Here is a 22,849-nt window from a genome sequence, read left to right on the forward strand (position 1 = left end):
TTTCATTCACAATGAATTTTATTAGTACATCACAATGAAAATGTCCACAATGAATTTGAATTAATGTAATGGTGCACATACATTTAACCAAAAATACATTTGCATTAGAAATTTTACATAATACAGTTTGATGCAAAAGAAAGCAATTTTGTGAGAACAGAGTGGGATGAGGGCGCGTCCATGCATCTTAGGGGAAGCAAACTATAAATATCTTATTCAGAAAAAAATTAGGTTTATTGTTGCAAAGTGATAGATACCTTCTGATTAGTCATTGGTTGTGATATTTTAAGTCTTTGTAGATCTGACTAAGAGCTGAATTAAATCATTGTGAACATTACAGCTTAATAAATGTTTATTGTCAAAACATCAGTTTAATTTGAATCAAATATAGAGGCTTGCCATAATATTCATACTTCTTGATTGTGCTCTGATTGTATGTTGATCATTACCCACAGCATGACTGACCTATAAACAGGAAATTTGTTACATATAATGCAAAATAAACTACAGGTATATTGAAAAAATTTTTCCCTTAGTGTCTTTGAAATTTTGACACTGCTTCCTTTCTAATCTCATTTTAAAATTATTTAAGAATTTCAATGTATTTTGATCATATTTACCGCCCTCCTCACATGTCCCAAGTTCATGCTCTACCCTACTTTGTATCATTACTCCTCTTTCTTTTCTTCCTTTTTATAAATCACCCACCAAGCACTGTTTATGCTGCCTTTATACACTAGTGGGCTTTCAGTGGGCCCACTAGGGCCCACACTGATTTAGCATCTATGTAACATACATCTCCAGGTAGTAAGGTAATCTGGTACAGCATGGTGTTCAGATTTTGAGGAACTGAAAGTTGTAACATTATAATAGTTTCCTTCCACCAGTATGAAGAAAACTGATGGTCCTTCTAGCGACTGCCCAACGCTCCTTAGCTAAGGGAGGGACTTGGTGCCCATCATTCTCCTTGCTGTGATTCTGTCTGGCCTGGGCCAGTACAGATAACATTTCTTTAATACTCTGTGTCTGTTCATTTGAAAGGTGGAGGTAGAATGAAAGAAGCCCAGGAAAATTAATAGGCTTTATTTGACCTTCAAAGACAATATTAATCAGAATTGGAACCAGTACTTGGAGATCTTTTTTAAGGTAGCTTTTATGTGACAAACAAGACTCTCATACCCAGACCACTTGTTATTGACTATGGGGGTGAAAAGTTGAGATGGTATGAAACCTCATAATTCCTTTCAGTGGAGAACAAGGGATTTAGTATCTGTGTAACATACATCTCCAGGTAGTGAGGAAATCTGGTACAGTATGGTGTTCAGATTTTGAGGAAATGAAAGTTGTATCATTTTAATAGCTGCCTTCCACCAGTATGAAAATCAAAAGATACAAACTATTACTTATAGTGTCAACTCTAAGACAGAACACAAGAATGAAAGGTCAATGTAAATATTAGTGCTTAAGGTTTTTTTAAATGTTTTTTTTCATGAACTAGATACACTTGAACCTCATTTAGCCTACTGAGCCATTAATTGGCATTGCTAACGTATCTTTAGCTCAATGATGATGTCCTCATAGAAACCATCTTGCATTTTCTTTATTGTACATTTGTCCATACTTTCTCCTAACTCTTCTGACAGTATTTTCAAAGTTCTCAAAAATATCTGTGTACGAGTTCAGCTACTAATTTCACTTTCTTCAAGGCAATGGAAGCAGGGAACAGAGTATTGTCAAACTGACAGTAGGCAGTGTCCAAGCACAGCTGTTCCACCCCGTGAGAATCAACAGAAGGGACTCACTAATCAGACCAGCATGGCACCTAGACTTTGGCTCTCACTGGGGATATTGAGTATACTTTCAGTGTTACATTCAGCTCTTGTCTGAACCACTTTCACTACTTTATCCTGGTTTTTGTTTGTTACCCTGGAAGATATTCTTGACCTGAGTCTACAGATGAGGTGCATAGAGCATTCCAGGGAGGGAAAACAGACAAACAAACAACAATAAACCCCAAACCTCCCCTAATAACAAACAAACAAGCAAACCAAAAGATGTACAATGTTAAAGACTAATATTTTGAGCTTTACCAAGAACTGAATAGGATAGACCAAGGCACAATTTTTAGGAAGTCCTTCTGCAAGCCACAGAAGGTATGGGAATAGATGGGTATCTGGCTAGAGGTAACAACCAAGGAAAGAGAAAACAAAGAAAGTCATACAAAGGAGGCAGAGATGGGATTTTGTCTGAGCTAGATGAGTTTGGGTGCAATGTGAGGAGTCTGTTTCATTGAGGAATCACTGAGGAATCTATGTCTGGTACATTGATGTTGAAGGTCAGTTGACATGGACTTCTAATTATGTCCAGCTGATGCCTTCATTCTGGGACCCTGACTCTAAAGAGATGAGGCTTTATGGAAGTTCCAACTAGACTGGTCAAAATGACAAAGTGCATGACTGAAGAACACCAACAGGAAGTGGGTAGGGGTATCCAGAAATGGTCCTCAGTAGTCAGTCATTGGATCTAGATCAGGACAAGGAGGAGGTAAGTGCCTGGGAGGTGCTGTCAGCAGGCACTGTTACTGACCATCATATCTTTAGTGGACAGAGCTTTAGAGGGGCTGAATTCCCCCCATCATCATTGAAACCGACACTAAAGAAGGGTCGCAGAGGTCCGATAAAAGCACACTCTGAGAAGGTGTAGATGAGGGAGCCGTGGTCAGTTATGTTGTAGAAGGAGACAATGCCAGCTTCATAGTCTACAAAGATCCCAATTAGGCACGGAGGTACCTGAATATGGAGGGTGGTCTGAGGACTGGTACCAGCCTCATAGTTGTCTTTTTGCCAAAGCCAAATGGTCCAGAAGCCATTTTCAGGACTGAGTGAAAAATGCCCTTTCCTCTGTACAGAATCTCTGCAAACCCCCAAATCCCAGGCCTGCTTTTGGGTCACATCTACCTCCCAGTACATCTTCCCAGAGGAGAATCTCTGGGCACCTAGCACCATGGGGTAATTATTAAATCTCTCAGCATTTTCAGACACATTCTGATAGGTGTCTCCCATCCTCACTTGTCTCCGATCCTTTGAGATGATGAGGCACGAGTTGGCAGTGTCACGATCCAGAGTAATATGAACTGCAGGGAGAAGGTCACAGGTAAGACTGGATGGGTGGGACCAGCACTCTCTGCCTGTAGTGAGGGGATCCATGTAAACTCAAAGATGAGAGGTGACCCTGATCCTCCTCATGTGAGGAAATGGCCCACAGTAACTCTGGCCCTTCCTCTTCAATCTCACCTATGTTCTCTCCTCCACCTGCACCACTTGCCACTTCTTCCACACATTACTACCCTGGGTTCCCCAAGACTGTCCACTCCCCACTCCCCACTGTCCAGCCCACAATTCCTACAAGTCACCTCACCCCAACAGGTCCTCAGCATCTTCTTCCGCCCTGGCACATGGCATGTGCTTGTCAGGTCTGGGGAATCAACATCTACCGTGTCCAGTTTCCAGGATACACTCCTAGGGAAAGAGTTTGAGAATCTTACCTCCTACTCTTATCTTCTACCTCGGGCTCTAATGATCTTCTTCACGCATGACTCTGATAATTAAATTCAATACAAATGTACAAATACTCATGCATTCAATGTTCATGTGAAAGGAAAAAAAATAGTTTCTATCTAGGAGTTCCAAGTTGTAGGAGTCGCAAATAAATCTCCAACTCTTTTCAGAGCCTGAGGTCATGGCCATGCAGATTCTATTTAATTTTATAGGGAACCATTTAATAGGTCACTTCTTTTTTTTTTTTTATTAACTTGAGTATTTCTTTTTTTTTTTTTATTAACTTGAGTATTTCTTATATACATTTCGAGTGTTATTCCCTTTCCCGGTTTCCGGGTCAACATCCCCCTAACCCCTCCCCCTCCCCTTCCTTATGGGTGTTCCCCTCCCAACACTCCCCCCATTGCCGCCCTCCCTCCATAGTCTAGTTCACTGGGGGTTCAGTCTTAGCAGGACCCAGGGCTTCCCCTTCCACTGGTGCTCTTACTAGGATATTCATTGCTACCTATGAGGTCAGAGTCCAGGGTCAGTCCATGTATAGTCTTTGGGTAGGGGCTTAGTCCCTGGAAGCTCTGGTTGCTTGGCATTGTTGTACATATGGGGTCTCGAGCCCCTTCAAGCTCTTCCAGTTCTTTCTCGGATTCCTTCAACGGGGGTCCTATTCTCAGTTCAGTGGTTTGCTGCTGGCATTCGCCTCTGTGTTTGCTGTATTTTGGCTGTGTCTCTCAGGAGCGATCTACATCCGGCTCCTGTCAGTCTGCACTTCTTTGCTTCATCCATCTTGTCTAATTGGGTGGCTATATATGTATGGGCCACATGTGGGGCAGACTCTGAATGGGTGTTCCTTCAGTCTCTGTTTTAATCTTTGCCTCTCTCTTCCCTGCCAAGGGTATTCTTGTTCCCCTTTTAAAGAAGGAGTGAAGCATTCACATTTTGATCATCCGTCTTGAGTTTCATTTGTTCTAGGCATCTAGGGTAATTCAAGCATTTGGGCTAATAGCCACTTATCAATGAGTGCATACCATGTATGTCTTTCTGTGATTGGGTTAGCTAACTCAGGATGATGTTTTCCAGTTCCAACCATTTGCCTACGAATTTCATAAAGTCGTTGTTTTTGATAGCTGAGTAATATTCCATTGTGTAGATGTACCACATTTTCTGTATCCATTCCTCTGTTGAAGGGCATCTGGGTTCTTTCCAGCTTCTGGCTATTATAAATAAGGCTGCAATGAACATAGTGGAGCACGTGTCTTTTTTATATGTTGGGGCATCTTTTGGGTATATGCCCAAGAGAGGTATAGCTGGATCCTCAGGCAGTTCAATGTCCAATTTTCTGAGGATTCTCCAGACTGATTTCCAGAATGGTTGTACCAGTTTGCAATCCCACCAACAATGGAGGAGTGTTCCTCTTCCTCCACATCCTCGCCAGCATCTGTTGTCCCCTGAGTTTTTGATCTTAGCCATTCTCACTGGTGTGAGGTGAAATCTCAGGGTTGTTTTGATTTGCATTTCCCTTATGACTAAAGATGTTGAACATTTCTTTAGGTGTTTCTCAGCCATTCGGCATTCCTCAGCTGTGAATTCTTTGTTTAGCTCTGAACCCCATTTTTTAATAGGGTTATTTGTTTCCCTGCGGTCTAACTTCTTGAGTTCTTTGTATATTTTGGATATTAGGCCTCTATCTGTTGTAGGATTGGTAAAGATCTTTTCCCAATCTGTTGGTTGCCGTTTGGTCCTAACCACAGTGTCCTTTGCCTTACAGAAGCTTTGCAGTTTTATGAGATCCCATTTGTCGATTCTTGATCTTAGAGCGTAAGCCATTGGTGTTTTGTTTAGGAAATTTTTTCCAGTGCCCATGTGTTCCAGATGCTTCCCTAGTTTTTCTTCTATTAGTTTGAGTGTGTCTGGTTTGATGTGGAGGTCCTTCATCCACTTGGACTTAAACTTTGTACAGGGTGATAAGCATGGATCGATCTGCATTCTTCTACATGTTGCCCTCCAGTTGAACCAGCACCATTTGCTGAAAATGCTATCTTTTTTCCATTCGATGGTTTTGGCTCCTTTGTCAAAAATCAAGTGACCATAGGTGTGTGGGTTCATTTCTGGGTCTTCAATTCTATTCCATTGGTCTATCTGTCTGTCTCTGTACCAATACCATGCAGTTTTTATCACTATTGCTCTGTAATACTGCTTGAGTTCAGGGATAGTGATTCCCCCTGAAGTCCTTTTATTGTTGAGGATAGCTTTAGCTATCCTGGGTTTTTTGTTATTCCAGATGAATTTGCAAATTGTTCTGTCTAACTCTTTGAAGAATTGGATTGGTATTTTGATGGGGATTGCATTGAATCTGTAGATTGCTTTTGGTAAAATGGCCATTTTTACTATATTAATCCTGCCAATCCATGAGCATGGGAGATCTTTCCATCTTCTGAGGTCTTCTTCAATTTCCTTCTTCAGTGTCTTGAAGTTCTTATTGTATAGATCTTTTACTTGCTTGGTTAAAGTCACACCGAGGTACTTTATATTATTTGGGTCTATTATGAAGGGTGTCGTTTCCCTAATTTCTTTCTCGGCTTGTTTCTCTTTTGTGTAGAGGAAGGCTACTGATTTATTTGAGTTAATTTTATACCCAGCCACTTTGCTGAAGTTGTTTATCAGCTTTAGTAGTTCTCTGGTGGAACTTTTGGGATCACTTAAATATACTATCATATCATCTGCAAACAGTGATATTTTGACTTCTTCTTTTCCGATCTGTATCCCCTTGACCTCCTTTTGTTGTCTGGTTGCTCTGGCTAGAACTTCAAGAACTATATTGAATAAGTAGGGAGAGAGTGGGCAGCCTTGTCTAGTCCCTGATTTTAGTGAGATTGCTTCGAGTTTCTCTCCATTTAGTTTAATGTTAGCAACTGGTTTGCTGTATATGGCTTTTACTATGTTTAGGTATGGGCCTTGAATTCCTATTCTTTCCAGGACTTTTATCATGAAGGGGTGTTGAATTTTGTCAAATGCTTTCTCAGCATCTAATGAAATGATCATGTGGTTTTGTTCTTTCAGTTTGTTTATATAATGGATCACGTTGATGGTTTTCCGTATATTAAACCATCTCTGCATGCCTGGGATGAAGCCTACTTGATCATGGTGGATGATTGTTTTGATGTGCTCTTGAATTCGGTTTGCCAGAATTTTATTGAGTATTTTTGCGTCGATATTCATAAGGGAAATTGGTCTGAAGTTCTCTTTCTTTGTTGTGTCTTTGTGTGGTTTAGGTATAAGAGTAATTGTGGCTTCGTAGAAGGTATTCGGTAGTGATCCATCTGTTTCAATTTTGTGGAATAGTTTGGATAATATTGGTATGAGGTCTTCTCTGAAGGTTTGGTAGAATTCTGCACTAAACCCGTCTGGACCTAGGCTCTTTTTGGTTGGGAGACCTTTAATGACTGCTTCTATTTCCTTAGGAGTTATGGGGTTGTTTAACTGGTTTATCTGTTCCTGATATAACTTCGGTACCTGGTATCTGTCTAGGAAATTGTCCATTTCCTGAAGATTTTCAAGTTTTGTTGAATATAGGTTTTTATAGTAAGATCTGATGATTTTTTGAATTTCCTCTGAATCTGTAGTTATGTCTCCCTTTTCATTTCTGATTTTGTTAATTTGGACGCAGTCTCTGTGTCCTCTCGTTAGTCTGGCTAAGGGTTTATCTATCTTGTTGATTTTCTCAAAGAACCAACTTTTGGTTCTGTTGATTCTTTCTATGGTCCTTTTTGTTTCTACTTGGTTGATTTCAGCTCTGAGTTTGATTATTTCCTGCCTTCTACTCCTCCTGGGTGTATTTGCTTCTTTTTGTTCTAGAGATTTTAGGTGTGCTGTCAAGCTGCTGACATATGCTCTTTCCTGTTTCTTTCTGCAGGCACTCAGCGCTATGAGTTTTCCTCTTAGCACAGCTTTCATTGTGTCCCATAAGTTTGGGTATGTTGTACCTTCATTTTCATTAAATTCTAAAAAGTTTTTAATTTCTTTCTTTATTTCTTCCTTGACCAGGTTATCATTGAGTAGAGCATTGTTCAATTTCCACGTATATGTGGGCATCCTTCCCTTATTGTTATTGAAGACCAGTTTTAGGCCGTGGTGGTCTGATAGCACGCATGGGATTATTTCTATCTTTCTGTACCTGTTGAGGCCCGTTTTTTGACCAATTATATGGTCAATTTTGGAGAAAGTACCATGAGGAGCTGAGAAGAAGGTATATCCTTTTGCTTTAGGATAGAATGTTCTATAAATATCCGTTAAGTCCATTTGGCTCATGACTTCTCTTAGTTTGTCTACATCTCTGTTCAATTTCTGTTTCCATGATCTGTCCATTGATGAGAGTGGGGTGTTGAAATCTCCCACTATTATTGTGTGAGGTGCAATGTGTGTTTTGAGCTTTAGTAAGGTTTCTTTTAGGTATGTAGGTGCCCTTGTATTTGGGGCATAGATATTTAGGTTTGAGAGTTCATCTTGGTGGATTTTTCCTTTGATGAATATGAAGTGTCCTTCCTTGTCTTTTTTGATGACTTTTAATTGAAAATTGATTTTATTTGATATTAGAATGGCTACTCCAGCTTGCTTCTTCTGACCATTTGCTTGGAAAATTGTTTTCCAGCCTTTCACTCTGAGGTAATGTCTGTCTTTGTCTCTGAGGTGTGTTTCCTGTAGGCAGCAGAATGCAGGGTCCTCGTTGCGTATCCAGTTTGTTAATCTATGTCTTTTTATTGGGGAGTTGAGGCCATTGATGTTGAGAGATATTAAGGAATAGTGATTATTGCTTCCCGTTATATTCATATTTGGATGTGAGGTTATGTTTGTGTGCTTTCATTCTCTTTGTTTTGTTGCCAAGACGATTAGTTTCTTGCTTCTTCTAGGTTATAGCTTGCCTCTTTATGTTGGGCTTTACCATTTATTATCCTTTGTAGTGCTGGATTTGTAGAAAGATATTGTGTAAATTTGGTTTTGTCATGGACTATCTTGGTTTCTCCATCTATGTTAATTGAGTTTTGCAGGATACAGTAACCTGGGCTGGCATTTGTGTTCTCTTAGGGTGTGTATGACATCAGTCCAGGATCTTCTGGCCTTCATAGTTTCTGGCGAGAAGTCTGGTGTGATTCTGATAGGTCTGCCTTTATATGTTACTTGACCTTTTTCCCTTACTGCTTTTAATATTCTTTCTTTATTTTGTGCGTTTGGTGTTTTGACTATTATGTGACGGGAGGTGTTTCTTTTCTGGTCCAATCTATTTGGAGTTCTGTAGGCTTCTTGTATGCCTATGGGTATCTCTTTTTTTTAGATTAGGGAAGTTTTCTTCTATGATTTTGTTGAAGATATTTACTGGTCCTTTGAGCTGGGAGTCTTCACTCTCTTCTATACCTATTATCCTTAGATTTGATCTTCTCATTGAGTCCTGGATTTCCTGTATGTTTTGGACCAGTAGCTTTTTCCGCTTTACATTATCTTTGACAGTTGAGTCAATGATTTCTATGGAATCTTCTGCTCCTGAGATTCTCTCTTCCATGTCTTGTATTCTGTTGGTGAAGCTTGTATCTACAGCTCCTTGTCTCTTCTTTTGGTTTTCTATATCCAGGGTTGTTTCCATGTGTTCTTTCTTGATTGCTTCTATTTCCATTTTTAATTCCTTCAACTGTTTGATTGTGTTTTCCTGGAATTCTTTCAGGGATTTTTGCGATTCCTCTCTGTAGGCTTCTACTTGTTTATTAATGTTTTCCTGTGTTTCCCTAAGGGAGTTCTTCACGTCTTTCTTGAAGTCCTCCAGCATCATGATCAAATATGATTTTGAAACTAGATCTTGCTTTTCTGGTGTGTTTGGATATTCCATGTTTGTTGTGGTGGGAGAATTGGGCTCCGATGATGCCAAGTAGTCTTGGTTTCTGTTGCTTGGGTTCCTGCGCTTGCCTCTCGCCATCAGATTATCTCTAGTGTTACTTTGTTCTGCTATTTCTGACAGTGGCTAGACTGTCCTATAAGCCTGTGTGTCAGGAGTGCTGTAGACCTGTTTTCCTCTCTTTCAGTCAGTTATGGGGACAGAGTGTTCTGCTTTCGGGCGTGTAGTTTTTCCTCTCTACAGGTCTTCAGCTGTTCCTGTGGGCCTGTGTCTTGAGTTCACCAGGCAGCTTTCTTGCAGCAGTAAATTTGGTCTTACCTGTGGTCCCGAGGCTCAAGTTCGCTCGTGGGGTGCTGCCCACGGGCTCTCTGCGGTGGCAGCAACCAGGAATACCTGTGCCGCCCCTTCTGGGAGCTTCAGTGCACCAGGGTTCCAGATGGCCTTTGGTGTTTTCCTCTGGCGTCCGAGATGTATGTACAGAGAGCAGTCTCTTCTGGTTTCCCAGGCTTGTCTGCCTCTCTGAAGGTTTAGCTCTCCCTCCCACGGGATTTGGGTGCAGAGAACTGTTTATCCGGTCTGTTTAATAGGTCACTTCTGAGAAGAAGTTGGAGCAATCTTGGCCATGCTGTAGGTTTCACTCATTACTTATGAATCTTCCCATATGAGAGTCGCAGCAGAGTCAGATTACCCGTTACTTTCATACTTTTAATGTATGAAGATGACATTCATTAACTACATTGGGCAATTCATCAAGTGGGATGTCCATTAGACATTTGAGGGTAGAGAACGTTTCAGAGAGGACCAGGTTTTGAGAATAGGGATGCATGAGGAAAACCCCAGTGCATGTACGCCTAACTCAATAGCCATTTCTATGCACACTTGCTTCCTGTTCTGTGGAAACCTCTCCTTACCTTTCCAGGACGATCCTCACCTCCTGAGGAGAGAAGAGACAGACAGTCAATTCTGGAGTTTCTGATTGACTACTGAGATGCCACTCCTGGGGTCATGTGACATCATTGACCATGTATCCTTTGGGCTCTGTTCTGCACCATCGCCTTGGGCTAAGGCCCTAAGGATGACTCTGACAAGGAGAAATGACATGTGATGGCTAACAGAGTATCTAGGAAGCCAACATGCCTATGGCCTTTAGCTAGGATATGACCAGGGATCTAGAGACTGATGTAGGCTCCTGGAGGATGGGGCTGTCCAAGGAGACAGTAGAAGAGGAAAATAAACAACACGACCTGACTGAAGCCCAGTTTCAAGCAGAAAATGGCTGAGGTAGATGTCCAGAGAGGCTCCTTGCTATTTCTGGGCTTGAGTTGTTTGTGGAGGAAGGGCTAGTTGGTTAAAAGCTTTGTCCTGTGCTATGGCTAATCCTCTCTACTATTTACAGTGAGCTCAAGTGAGAATATTCATTCCCAGGGAGTGGCAGCCATAGTGTTTGAACTGGCAGTCTCCTAGGATCAGGAAAAAGACACCAGGGAGCTCAGTTCTATGACAGGAGGAGAAAGCCTGCCAAGTCAAACCAATATGACCAGCTTTTCTGTACAAAGTAGAAAGAAATGTCTGTACACATCTGACTGAGGGACAGTGACAGAGGTATGAGAAAAGATACCTAGAGATCATCTGGTCTATAATGTTCCAACACCAGGCTAACATCCATACCAAGGATGGATGAAAGATGGTTTTAGAGTATGAATGACTTTAAAAAGCAATCTGTTGTCTTAATTTCTGCCTCTTACTACTTAGACAAGCTGATGTAAGTTACTGTGAATCTCCCACTATGTCCATTAATGTTTTCTCTTCTGTGGAATGGGATCCCAGCAGCACTACCCTGAGCCCTGGTAAGTCACTGGTGTGCTCTTGAGGAACCTGCACTTACTATCCGTATGGGAAAAATCAGAAGAGAGAATAGTAGTACCAATACATGATCTTTTAGTTCCTATGCTTTGGGAAAAATATTTTAAATTTACTTTGGGAAAAGAGCGAGACTTTTTGCAGAATCCTATATGTTAAAAATCATATAGGTAGTTATGCAACAGCTATGCTTGGGTTAAGGGCATCCTTGTGGATCCTACTCCCTCTGTGGCTTCATAAATGGAGAAACAGTATAGAAAAGAAAAACAGTTTATTCCCATGAGCTATCACTTTGGAGAGAAACGGCATACTTCGGTTTTATATACTGAACTTTTATAAACATTCTATGGCTATTTGTCTAAGAACTCGAATGAATTTTCTCATTTATTTCTTTTTAAAAATATCACTTAAGATATGTGATACTATGCATCCTGGTGACATGATTCCCACTCCTGACACCTGCTGTGGTGGGCATCTCCTAGGAATAGCTATCTACTGGTTGCTATATGGAGTACTTTCTCTTGTGTTTGTACCCTGCCATTCTGTAATGGAAGCCACTCGAGTGTTCACATTTCAGCTTATTTAAAAATATCCTAAAAATTAAGGCAGCACTTCCTTTTTAAGAGCGGTTCCAGACAGTGCTGGCCTTTTCCTAGTTATTCCTTGCGCCTGCGTAGGGATCGCACCTTCAATAGCTCCAGTTCTGAACCTCGGCTCCTCCTCTCCAGCTCTGAGATCAGTTCCTGCAGGGCCTGGTTCTTCTCAGCCAGCTCAGCCTCCTTCTCCCCAAGGAGTCTCAGGTGCTCCCTTTCATCCTTCTCCAGCCTCTGCAGCTGCCTCTGTTCCTCCTGAGCCAGCAAGCTATTCTGATGTGCGAACTCTTCGTGAATCCTCGACTTCTGGGTGTCAATGTTCCTCTGTGGTGGCAAGGGAAAGACAAGAGTTTCACAATCAAAATTTCCTAGGCTTTGGTGGTGAAGGTGTTTCTGTCCCCTCAACACCCACCCACACTCAAACCGCCACCCTCACCCACACATGCTTCCGTCACTAGATACTCAACCTTTCTTCCAAAAGCCACTAATGCCCATGTGAGTCCCTTTGTATTTCTATCTCAGCAAGTAATAGAGTGTAAATCTGTCCCCATACCCAGTGTTGCTATCTTTCTAGGCCCTGGGTGGAAAACAGCGGCCCCAGGAAAACATTCTTTGCCATCTTGGAGAGTCGAGTCTTTGCTACTCATTTGGGGTCTGTGATTGGCTGTAAGCCCCTCACATTCCTTGCCAATTTCAGATGTATTTCATTTCCTACCAGCAAATTCTCAGTGGGACAGGTTTTAGTTCTCTATCAGGCTTCGGACTAATACCCTGGTCACCAACAAGCAGCCACCAGGTCAGGTGGACTTCCTACCTCAGATCCAAGAACCCACTGTTGACTCTGTTGTCCCCTGAGAAGGAATGATGTGACCTTACACTTCCTCCAGTAATTCTTGATCTTTGTGCCAGACTGGTGGAAATCTCATCTAATTTTAAGCTTCTTCCCTCCCTTCCTTCCTTCCTTCCTCCCTCCCTCCCTCCCTCCCTCCCTCCCTCCCTCCCTCCCTCCCTCTCTTCCATCCTTCTTTCCCTCTCCCATCTTCCTTCCTTCCTTTCATTTCCTCTCTATCTGGAGACAAAGAGTGCAGATGCTTCATGGAGAGTGACCTGTATAATAACTCTACCATCCCTTGGGTAGGCACAGTCATGGTTAAGACTTGCTTAATGTCAAGACCTGAGAGATGCAGTCTACAGTTCTTGCCTTCCAGTCTGTTCTTTGCATTGCAAGATCCATTTCCAACTTCTCGGCCAACTCTTTCCCTTTTCTCAGTTTTTCTAAAGCCTTGTGAATCTTCTCCTGTAGAAAAAGATAGCAGGTTAGTCCCCAGCTAGAGATGTGGAGGACGAAGCTGGAAAGACTTTGGAAGAAACCTAGTATGTCTTACAAAAACAGAGCTAGGCCAATGGGGTAAGGGGATCTGGGCCATTGCATTTCTAATTCACCAGGAAGCCACAAGAAAGCTTGATACATGTTGCACCTCCCATGGCATAGCCTCTGCTACTGAGAAATAAAGTTGCATTCCATACACAGGTTCCTCTCAATGAAGGAAGAAAGTACCCTTCCATTCCTTAACTTCTCAGATGTCAGGGTGACTCTCAGCCACCATTCTGGGGGACAAAGCACTCTCCATGGGCCATTTCTTTAATGTGTCTCTGTGCTAAGGCCTCACCTGGTATATCTTAGCAGCCTCTTCAATGGGGACCTTGGTGTGGTCCCGGTGTTTCCCAGACTGGGCACACACCCAGCAAAGGGCCTGCCCATCTTCCTCACAGAACAGGTGAAGTATCTCTCCATGCTTCATGCAGTGCACTTCCTGGGTGCCCTTTTTGGTATTCTGGGCCTCTTGTTTAAGGTTTTCCACCATGTTTGCTATATGCCGATTGGGCCTGAGGTTTCTGAGCAGAAAGTGTTGCCGGCACACGGGACATGAACCGCCCCCATTTCCCCCAACCTCAGAAATGCATTCCTTGCAAAAGCAGTGGCCACATTCGATACTCATAGGCTCCACCATGGGCTCCAGGCAGATAGAACAGGTGACCTCCTCCCACATCTTTTCCAGGGACATTTTTGAGGTTGTAGAGTGTGACATCTGCCGTGGAATCTTGAGGGGTGAGGTAGGGGAGGGAGAAATAAAATGAGAGTTTGCATGACAAAAGCAAAAGCAAGGCGAACCCCAAACTCTTCAAAATAATGCAAAGGCATTATGTAATGACATGGGAGGGTATAGCGAAAGGCAAGAGCATCAACCTGAGCAACAGGAGTCTCTCCTCCAGCCTCACCCACTGAGCCATCCAGGCAGAAGGGGAAACAGAGAAAACTGGTGGGATAACACTGCTAACAACATCACCACGCCTTCCCTGCTTTAATCCTCAGTCCAGATGGTTCCCACATCTATTCTCTCAGCTCATGCCTCCACTGTGCAGAGACATTACTCATGGTAGTAATGACCATTTACCTTATTTACCACAGACCCTCTGTATTCCAACCGGGTGCGACATGCTCATGCCAGTCATCATTAATCTTGACAGTAACTACAGCGGTCAGGCGTCAGGAATGAAGGTTTACACAGCTACTCATTACATGTGAAGTTTTGTCCAATATGATGGCCTGCATATATGGCGATTGTGCAATAGATGATACTCTATAGCTTAGGTGTGTCATTAGTGACCAACTCAGGTTCATGTAAGAATACTTCAAGATCTTCCTGTTTCCGCCTACTCTCAGAGCTGACTTGGTCCCACAGCTCTCTGTACCCAGATCCTGTGGGGAGAGAGCTGGGTTCTCGGAAGTGCAGACAATCCTGAGAGCACAGGGGAGACCAATACTTCTGCTCACATTTCTGGCCCAAGAGGAATCCTCCTGGAGCCCTATGGACACAGGGAACAAGGAGCAGTCTGGGAAAGGATCCTTCTGGTTTCTGCCTGTGCCAGAGCTGACACAGTGACACAGCTTTCTGTACCCAGATTCTGCTGGGAGAAAGCTGGACTCTAGGAGTGCTGACATAAAGGTTTATAGGAGGGTCAAGCGACTGCCAGAGACAGCAAGACCAGCTAACAGCAGAGATAAGCAGATGGCAGGAGACAAGGGCAAGAACCGAAGCAACAGAAACCAAGGCCACTTGGCATCATCAGAACCCAGTTCTACCACCACAGCAAGTCCTGGGTACCGCAACACACCAGAAAAGCAAGATTTGGATTTAAAATCACAACTTGTGATGATGTTATAGGACTTTAAGAAGGACATAAATAACTACCTTAAAGAAATACAGGACAATATAGGTAAACAGGTAGAAGCCCTTAAAGAGAAAACACACACACACAAAAATCCCTTAAAGAATTACAGGAATAGGTGAAGGAATTGAACAAAACCATACAGGATTTAAAAATGGAAATAGAAACAATAAATCACAAAAGGAGACAACCCTGGAGATAGAAAACCTAGAAAAGAGATCAGGAGTCACAGACTCAAGCATTACCAACAAATACAAGAGACAGAAGAGAATCTCAGGGGAAGAAGAAACAAACATTGACACAACCATTAAAGAAAATGCAAAACGACTGGTACAACCATTCTGGAAATCAGTCTGGAGGTTCCTCAGAAAATTGGACATTGAACTGCCTGAGGATCCAGCTATACCTCTTTTGGGCATGTACCCAAAAGATGCCCCAACATATAAAAAAGACACGTGCTCCACTATGTTCATCGCAGCCTTATTTATAATAGCCAGAAGCTGGAAAGAACCCAGATGCCCTTCAACAGAGGAATGGATACAGAAAATGTGGTACATCTACACAATGGAATATTACTCAGCTATCAAAAACAATGACTTTATGAAATTCGTAGGCAAATGGTCGGAACTGGAAAATATCCTGAGTGAGGTAACCCAATCACAGAAAAACACACATGGTATGTACTCATCGATAAGTGGCTATTAGCCCAAATGCTTGAATTACCCTAGATGCCTAGAACAAATGAAACTCAAGACGGATGATCAAAATGTGAATGCTTCACTCCTTCTTTAAAAGGGGAACAAGAATACCCTTGGCAGGGATTAGAGAGGTAAAGATTAAAACAGACACAGAAGGAACACCCATTCAGAGCCTGCCCCACATGTGGCCCATACATATATAGCCACCCAATTAGACAAGATGGATGAAGCAAAGAAGTGCAGACTGACAGGAGCCGGATGTAGATCTCTCCTGAGAGACACAGCCAGAATACAACAAATACAGAGGCGAATGCCAGCAGCAAACCACTGAACTGAGAACAGGACCCCTGTTGAAGGAATCAGAGAAAGGACTGAAAGAGCTTGAAGGGGCTCGAGACCCCATATGAACAACAATGCCAAACAACCAGAGCTTCCAGGGACTAAGCCACTACCTAAAGACTATACATGGACTGACCCTGGACTCTCACCTCATAGGTAGCATTGAATATCCTAGTAAGATCACCAGTGTAAGGGGAAGCCCTTGGTCCCAGTGAACGTGATTTTTGGGGGGAGGGCGGCAATGGGGGGAGGATGGGGAGGGGAACAACCATAAAGAAGGGGAAGGGGAGGGGTTAGGGGGATGTTGACCCGGAAACCGGGAAAGGGAATAACACTCGAAATGTAAATAAGAAATACTCAAGTTAATAAAAAAAAAAGAAAGAAAATGCAAAACACAAAAAGCCCCTAACCAAAACATCCAGGAAATGCAGGACACAATGAGAAGACCAAACCTAATTATAATAGGTGTAGAAGAGAGTGAAGATTCCCAACTTAAAGGGCCAGTAAATATTTTCAACAAAATTACAGAAGAAAATTTCCCCAACCTAGAGAAAGAGATGCCCACAAACATATAAGAAGCCTACAGAACTCCAAATAGATTGGACAAGAAAAGAAATTCCTCCATCACATAATAGTTAAAACACCAAATGCACAAAACAAAGAAAGAAAATTAAAAGCAGTAAGGGGAAAGTCAAGTAACATATAAAGGCAGACTTACCAGAATTATACTGGACTTCTCAGCAGAGACTATGAAAGCCAGGAGATACTGGGCAGATATCATACAGACCCTAAGAGAACACAAATGCCAGCCCAGGCTACTATATCCAGCAAAACTCTCAATTGATATAGATAGAGAAACCAAGATATTCCATGACAAAACAAAATTTTCACAGTATCTTTCCACAAATCCAGTCCTATTAAGGTTAAGAGATGGAAAACTCCCAACATAAGGAGGGAAACTACACCCTAGAAAAAGCAAGAAAGTAATCTTCTTGCAACAAACCTAAAAGAAGAGAGCCACACAAAAATAATTCCACCTCTAACAACCACCACCACCACCACCACCACCACCACCACCACCACCACCACCACCACCACCACCACCACCACCACCATCACCCAGGAAACAACAATCACTATTCCTTACTATCTCTTAACATCAATGGACTCAATTCCCCAATAAAAAGACATAGACTAACAGACTGCATACGTAAAGAGAACCCAGCATTTTGCTGCATACAGGAAACACACCTCCGTGACAGAAAGACACTACCTCAGAGTAAAAGGTTAGGAAACAATTTTCCAAGCAAATGGTCCAAAGAAAGAAGCTGGAGTAGCCATTCTAATATCAAATAAAATTGACTTTCAACCAAAAGTTATCAAAAAAGATAAGGAAGGACACTTCATATTCATCAAAGGAAAAATCCACCAAGATGAACTCTCAATCCTAAATATCTATGCCCCAAATGCAAGGGCACCTACATATGTAAGAGAAACCTTACTAAAGCTCAAATCATATATTGTATCTCACACAATAATAGAGTGGGACAATTCAACACCCCACTCTCATCAAGGGACAGATAATGGAAACAGAAACTAAATAGAAACACAGAGAAACTAACAGAAGTTATTGACCAAATGGATTTAACAGATATTTATAGAACATTTCATGCTAAAACAAAAGTATATACCTTCTCAGCACCTCATGGTACCTTCTCCAAAATCTTCCATATAATTGGTCACAAAACAGGCCTCAACAGATACAAGAAGATTGAAATAATTCTGTGCATCCTATCGGATCACCATGGACTAAGACTGGACTTCAATAAAAACAAAAACGACAAAAAGTCCACATACACATGGAAGCTGAACAATTTTCTACTCAATGATAACTTGGTTAAGGAAGAAATAAAGAAATAAATTAAAGACTTTTTAGAATTTAATGAAAATGAAGGCAGAACATACCCAAACTTATGGGACACAATGAAAGCAGTGCTAAGAGGAAACTCATAGCTCTGAGTGTCTCTGAATAGAAAGTGGAGAGAACATACATTAGGAGTTTGACAGTACAACTAAAAGCTCTAAAATACAAAGAGGGAAATACACCCGAGAGGAGTAGATGGCAGGGCTGAAATCAACCAAGTAGAAATAAAAAGAACTATACAAAGAATCAACAAACCAGGAGCTGGTTCTTTGAGAAAATCAACAAGATAGATAAACCCTTAGCCAGACTAACCAGGAGGCACAGGGGCAGTATGCAAATTAACAAAATCATAAATGAAAAGGGAGACATAACAACAGAAACTGAGGAAATTAAAAAAAATTAACAGATTCTACTACAAAAGCCTATACTCAACAAAACTGGAAAATCTGGAGGAAATGGACAATTTTCTAGACAAATACCAGGTACCGAAGTTAAGTCACAGTCAGATAAACCATCTAAACAGTCCCATAACTCCTAAAGGAATAGAAGCAGTCATTAAAAGTCTCCCAACCAAAACAAACAAACAAACAAACAAAAAGCCCAGGACATATGGGTTTAGTGCAGAATTCTATCAGACCTTCATAGAAGACCTCATACCAATACTATCCAAACTATTCCACAAAATTGAAACAGAAGGAGCACTACCCAATTCCTTCTATGAAGTCACAATTATGCTTATACCTAAACCACACAAAGACCCCCAAAAGAAAGAGAACTTCACACCAATTTCCCTTAAGAATATTGGCACAAAAATACTCAATAAAATTCTAGCAAACTGAATACAAGAACACATCAAAATGATCATCCATCATGATCAAGTAGGCTTCATCCCAGGGATGCAGGGATGGTTTAATATATGAAAATCCATCAATGTAATCCATTATATAAACACATTTAAAGATAAGAACCACATAGTCATTTCATTAGATGCTGAGAAAACATTTGACAAAATTCAACACCCCTTCATGATAAAAGTTCTGGAAAGATCAGGAAATCAAGGCCCATACCTAAACACAGTAAAAGCACTAAACAGCAAAGCAGTAGCCAACATCAAAGTAAATGGAGGAAAACTTGAAGCAATCCCACTAAAAATCAGGGACTAGACAAGGCTGCCCACTTTCTCTCTATCTGTTCAACATAGTACTCAAAGTCCTATCCAGAGAAATTAGACAACAAAAGCAGGTCAAAGGGATACAAATCAAAAGGAAGATGTCAAAAAAGTCACTATTTGCAGATGATATGATAGTATCCTTAAGTGACCCCAAAATTTTCACCAGAGAACTCCTAACCTGATAAACTACTTCAGCAAAGTGGCTGGATATAAAATGAACTCAAACAAATCAGTAGCTTCCCTTTACTCAAAGGATAAACAAGTTAAGAAAGAAATTAAGGAGATGACACCCTTCACAATAGTCACAAATAATACAAAGTACCTCCCTGTGACTCTAACCAAGAGAGGGAAAGATCTGTATGACAAGAACCTCAAGTCTCTGAAAAAGAAATTGACGAAGATCTCAGAAGATGGAAAGATCTCCCACGCTCATGGATTGGCAAGATTAATATTGTAAAAATGGTCATCTTGCCAATAGCAATCTGCAGATTCAGTACAATCCCCATCAAAATTCCAACTCAATTCTTCATAGAGTTAGACAGAACAATTTGCAAATTCATTTGGAATAACAAAAGACCCAGGATAGCAAAAACTATCCTCAACAATAAAAGGACTTCAGGGGGAATCACCATCCCTGACCTCAAGCAGTATTACAGAGCAATGGTGATAAAAAGTATATGGTATTGGTACAGAGACAGACAGATAGACCAGTGGAATAGAATTGAAGACCCAGAAATGAACCCACATACCTATGGGCACTTGATTTTTGACAAAGGAACCAAAACCATCCAATGGAAAAAAGATAGCATTTTCAGCAAATGATGCTGGTTCAACTGGAGGTCCTCATGTAGAAGAACACAAATTGATCCACTCTTATTGCCCTGTACAAAGCTCAAGTCCAAGTGAACCAGGAACCTCCACATAAAATCAGATGCACGCAAACTAAGAGAAGAAAAAGTGGGGAAGAGTCTCGAACACATGGGCACTGGAAAAAATTTCCTGAACAAAACACCAATGGCTTATGCTCTAAGATCAAGAATCAACAAATGCGACCTCATAAAACTGCAAAGCTTCTGTAAGGCAAAGGACACTGTCATTAGGACAAAATGGCAACCAACAGATTGGGAAAGATCTTTACCAATCCTACATCTGATAGAGGGCTAATATTCAATATATACAAAGAACTCAAGTAGTGAGACTCTAGCGAACCACATAACCCTATCAAAAATGGGGTTCAGAGCTAAACAAAGAATTCTCAACTGAGGAATACCAAATGGCTGAGAAGCACCTAAAGAAATGTTCAACATCCTTAGTCATCAGGGAAATGCAAATCAAAACAACCCTGAGATTACATCTCACACCAGTCAGAATGGCTAAGATCAAAAGCTCAGGTGACAATAGATGCTGGCGAGGATGTGGAGAAAGAGGAACACTCTTCCACTGTTGGTGAGATTTCAAGCTATTACAACCATTTTGGAAATCAGTCTGGAGGTTCCTCAGAAAACTGTCATAGTACTACCTGAGGACCCAGCTATACCACTCCTGGGTATACACCCAAAAGATTTTTCAACATATAACAAGGACACATGCTTCATTATGTTCATAGCGGCCTTATTTATAACAGCCTGAAGCTGGAAAGAACCCAGATGCCCTTCAACAGAGGAATGGATACAGAAAATGTGGTACATCTACACAATGGAATACTACTCAGCTATCAAAAACAATGACTTCATGAAATTCATAGGCAAATAGATTGGACTAGAAAATATCATCCTGAATGAGGTAAGTCAATCAGTAAAAACATACATGGTATGCAGTCATTGATAAGTGGATATTAGCCCAAACCTTGGGTTACCTAAGATACAATCCACAGATCACATTAAGCTCAAGAAGGACGACCAAAGTGCAGATGCTTCAGTCCTTCTTAGAAGAAGGAACACAAATATTAATAGGAGGAAATATATAGACAAAGTTTGGAGCAGAGACTGAAGGAAAGGCCATCCAGAGACTGCCCCACCTGGGCATCCAGACCATATATACATACAGCTACCAACCCTAGACAATATTGCTGATGCCAAGAAGTGCTTGCTGACAGGAACCTGAAATAGCTGTCTCCTGAGAGGCTCTGCCAGAGCATGACAAATACAGAGGCAGATGCTCACAGCCAACCATTGAACTGAGAGTGGGGTCCCCTTTGGAGGAGTTAGAGAAAGGATGGAAGGAGCTGAAGGGGCTTGCAACCCCAGAGGAAGAACAATATCAACCAACCAGAGCTCCCAGGGACTAAACCACCACCCAAAGAGTACACATGGACAGACCCATTGCTCTAGCTGCATAAGTAGCAGAGGATGGCCTTTTGGGGCACCAATGGGAGGGGAAGCCCTTGGTCCTGCCAAGAATTGACATCACAGTGTAGGAAATGTCTGGGCAGGCGGGTGGTAAGGGGTGGGCGGGGGAACACCATCATAGAAGAAGGGGGAGGGGAGGTGGAATAGGGGGTTTATGGAAGAGAAAACAGGAAAGAGATAACATTTGAAATAAAAATAAAAAAAAATCCAATAAAAAAACTTCAAGATGTGCATTCATTATCCTGAGTACATCATCTAAGAGTATATTTCCCAGTTATTAGGCTTGTGTGTGTGTGTGTGTGTGTCAGACACAGACACACACAGACACACACACACACACACACACACACACACACACACACACAAATTGATGTCTTTATTTACCCTGATATGTTCCATTGTAAGCTACACTTGAGCACAAATGCATCAATGTAGGCATGCCCATACGTTCCTCTATCTAAATGTCTATGTACAGAATATGTATGTATGCTCATCTATTGACATTTGTGGGGAGCACTCCCTGGGCTCTTCTCTAAGCTCCTCCAAGCCTAGTACTTCTCTCAACTTCCTTTAGGGTGCTGAGTATCTTAAACCCACTGAAATTTCTAAGTGGCTAGCACTCTCCTCAATCGAGGGTCTTCAAGGGGCTGGGGTTTCCCCGAGTTCCCCCCTCCCCTCTCCCTCCCGGACTAGGTCACCGCCCTGCTTCTCCTGCTCATGGCACTAGGAAAGTCAATTTCAGAGACCAGCTTTCACAGGGGAGCACGGGCAGCCTGGCAGGGTTGGGACTAGAGAACTCCGCTGAAGAGAAGCAGCAGGTGGGCTAGGAAATTCCGTGTGTAGGGCGCTAGTGGGAAGCGGCTCCTTGAATCTGTGGCATTGGGGTGGGGTGGGGGGAGCCCATCTAGTCTGGCCAGGGGTCCCACCCTCACTCACCTTACCAGGGTCCTCAGACTTGGCTAGGCTGTTTTCAGCTTCACTTTTGCAAGCCCGCAGTCTAATTTCACTTTCAGTTTCCTCTCAGAGGTAAGCTTAGAAGGAAGAGGGAGGAGCAAGGGGAGGAACAGGGAGTTGACTGGCAAGCCTTGGAGGCAGATAGGGCGGAGACTGGGCAGAGAGTGGGAGGAGAGTGGTCAGAGGTGCCAGAAACTGACTTCAGGCCACAGGCAAAGGAAAACTCAGTTAATGTCTTCTTGGGTGCAGTCTCTCTAAGGCCTCCTTGTCACCTTTAACAGACTGTAATCTACAGGATA

General features: G+C 42.0%; 1 protein-coding gene across 8 annotated transcripts; it reads right to left on the reverse strand.

The window, feature by feature from the left end:
* On the reverse strand, nt 1-22,607 carry Trim21 (tripartite motif-containing 21). Of its 8 annotated transcripts, none has more exons than XM_087559396.1 (8): nt 22,538-22,607; nt 13,556-13,987; nt 13,087-13,182; nt 11,979-12,209; nt 10,344-10,366; nt 3,418-3,518; nt 3,069-3,133; nt 1-465 (listed from the first exon to the last, which is right to left on the reverse strand). In XM_087559396.1, exons 2-8 carry the CDS (start codon nt 13,973-13,975, stop codon nt 382-384), a joined length of 1,020 nt encoding a protein of 339 aa, XP_087415522.1. In that variant the 5' UTR covers nt 13,976-13,987; nt 22,538-22,607; the 3' UTR covers nt 1-381.
* Between the last annotated feature and the right edge of the window lie 242 nt (nt 22,608-22,849).

The sequence above is a fragment of the Rattus norvegicus genome, chromosome 1 (assembly GCF_021556685.1).
Source record: "Rattus norvegicus strain SHRSP/BbbUtx chromosome 1, alternate assembly SHRSP_T2T, whole genome shotgun sequence".
NCBI classification, from domain to species: Eukaryota; Metazoa; Chordata; class Mammalia; order Rodentia; family Muridae; genus Rattus; species Rattus norvegicus.

Excerpts from the sequence above, each read along its gene's own strand:
- Trim21 (XM_087559379.1), bottom strand. The coding sequence starts at position 13,975 with ATGTCACACTCTACAACCTCAAAAATGTCCCTGGAAAAGATGTGGGAG. Across the intron at positions 3,519-10,343 it reads GTGAGGATCGTCCTGGAAAG|GAGTGTATCCTGGAAACTGG; the intron begins GTAAGGAGAGGT and ends CTCTTTCCCTAG. Across the intron at positions 3,134-3,417 it reads GATGCTGAGGACCTGTTGGG|TTCATATTACTCTGGATCGT; the intron begins GTGAGGTGACTT and ends TTCTCCCTGCAG.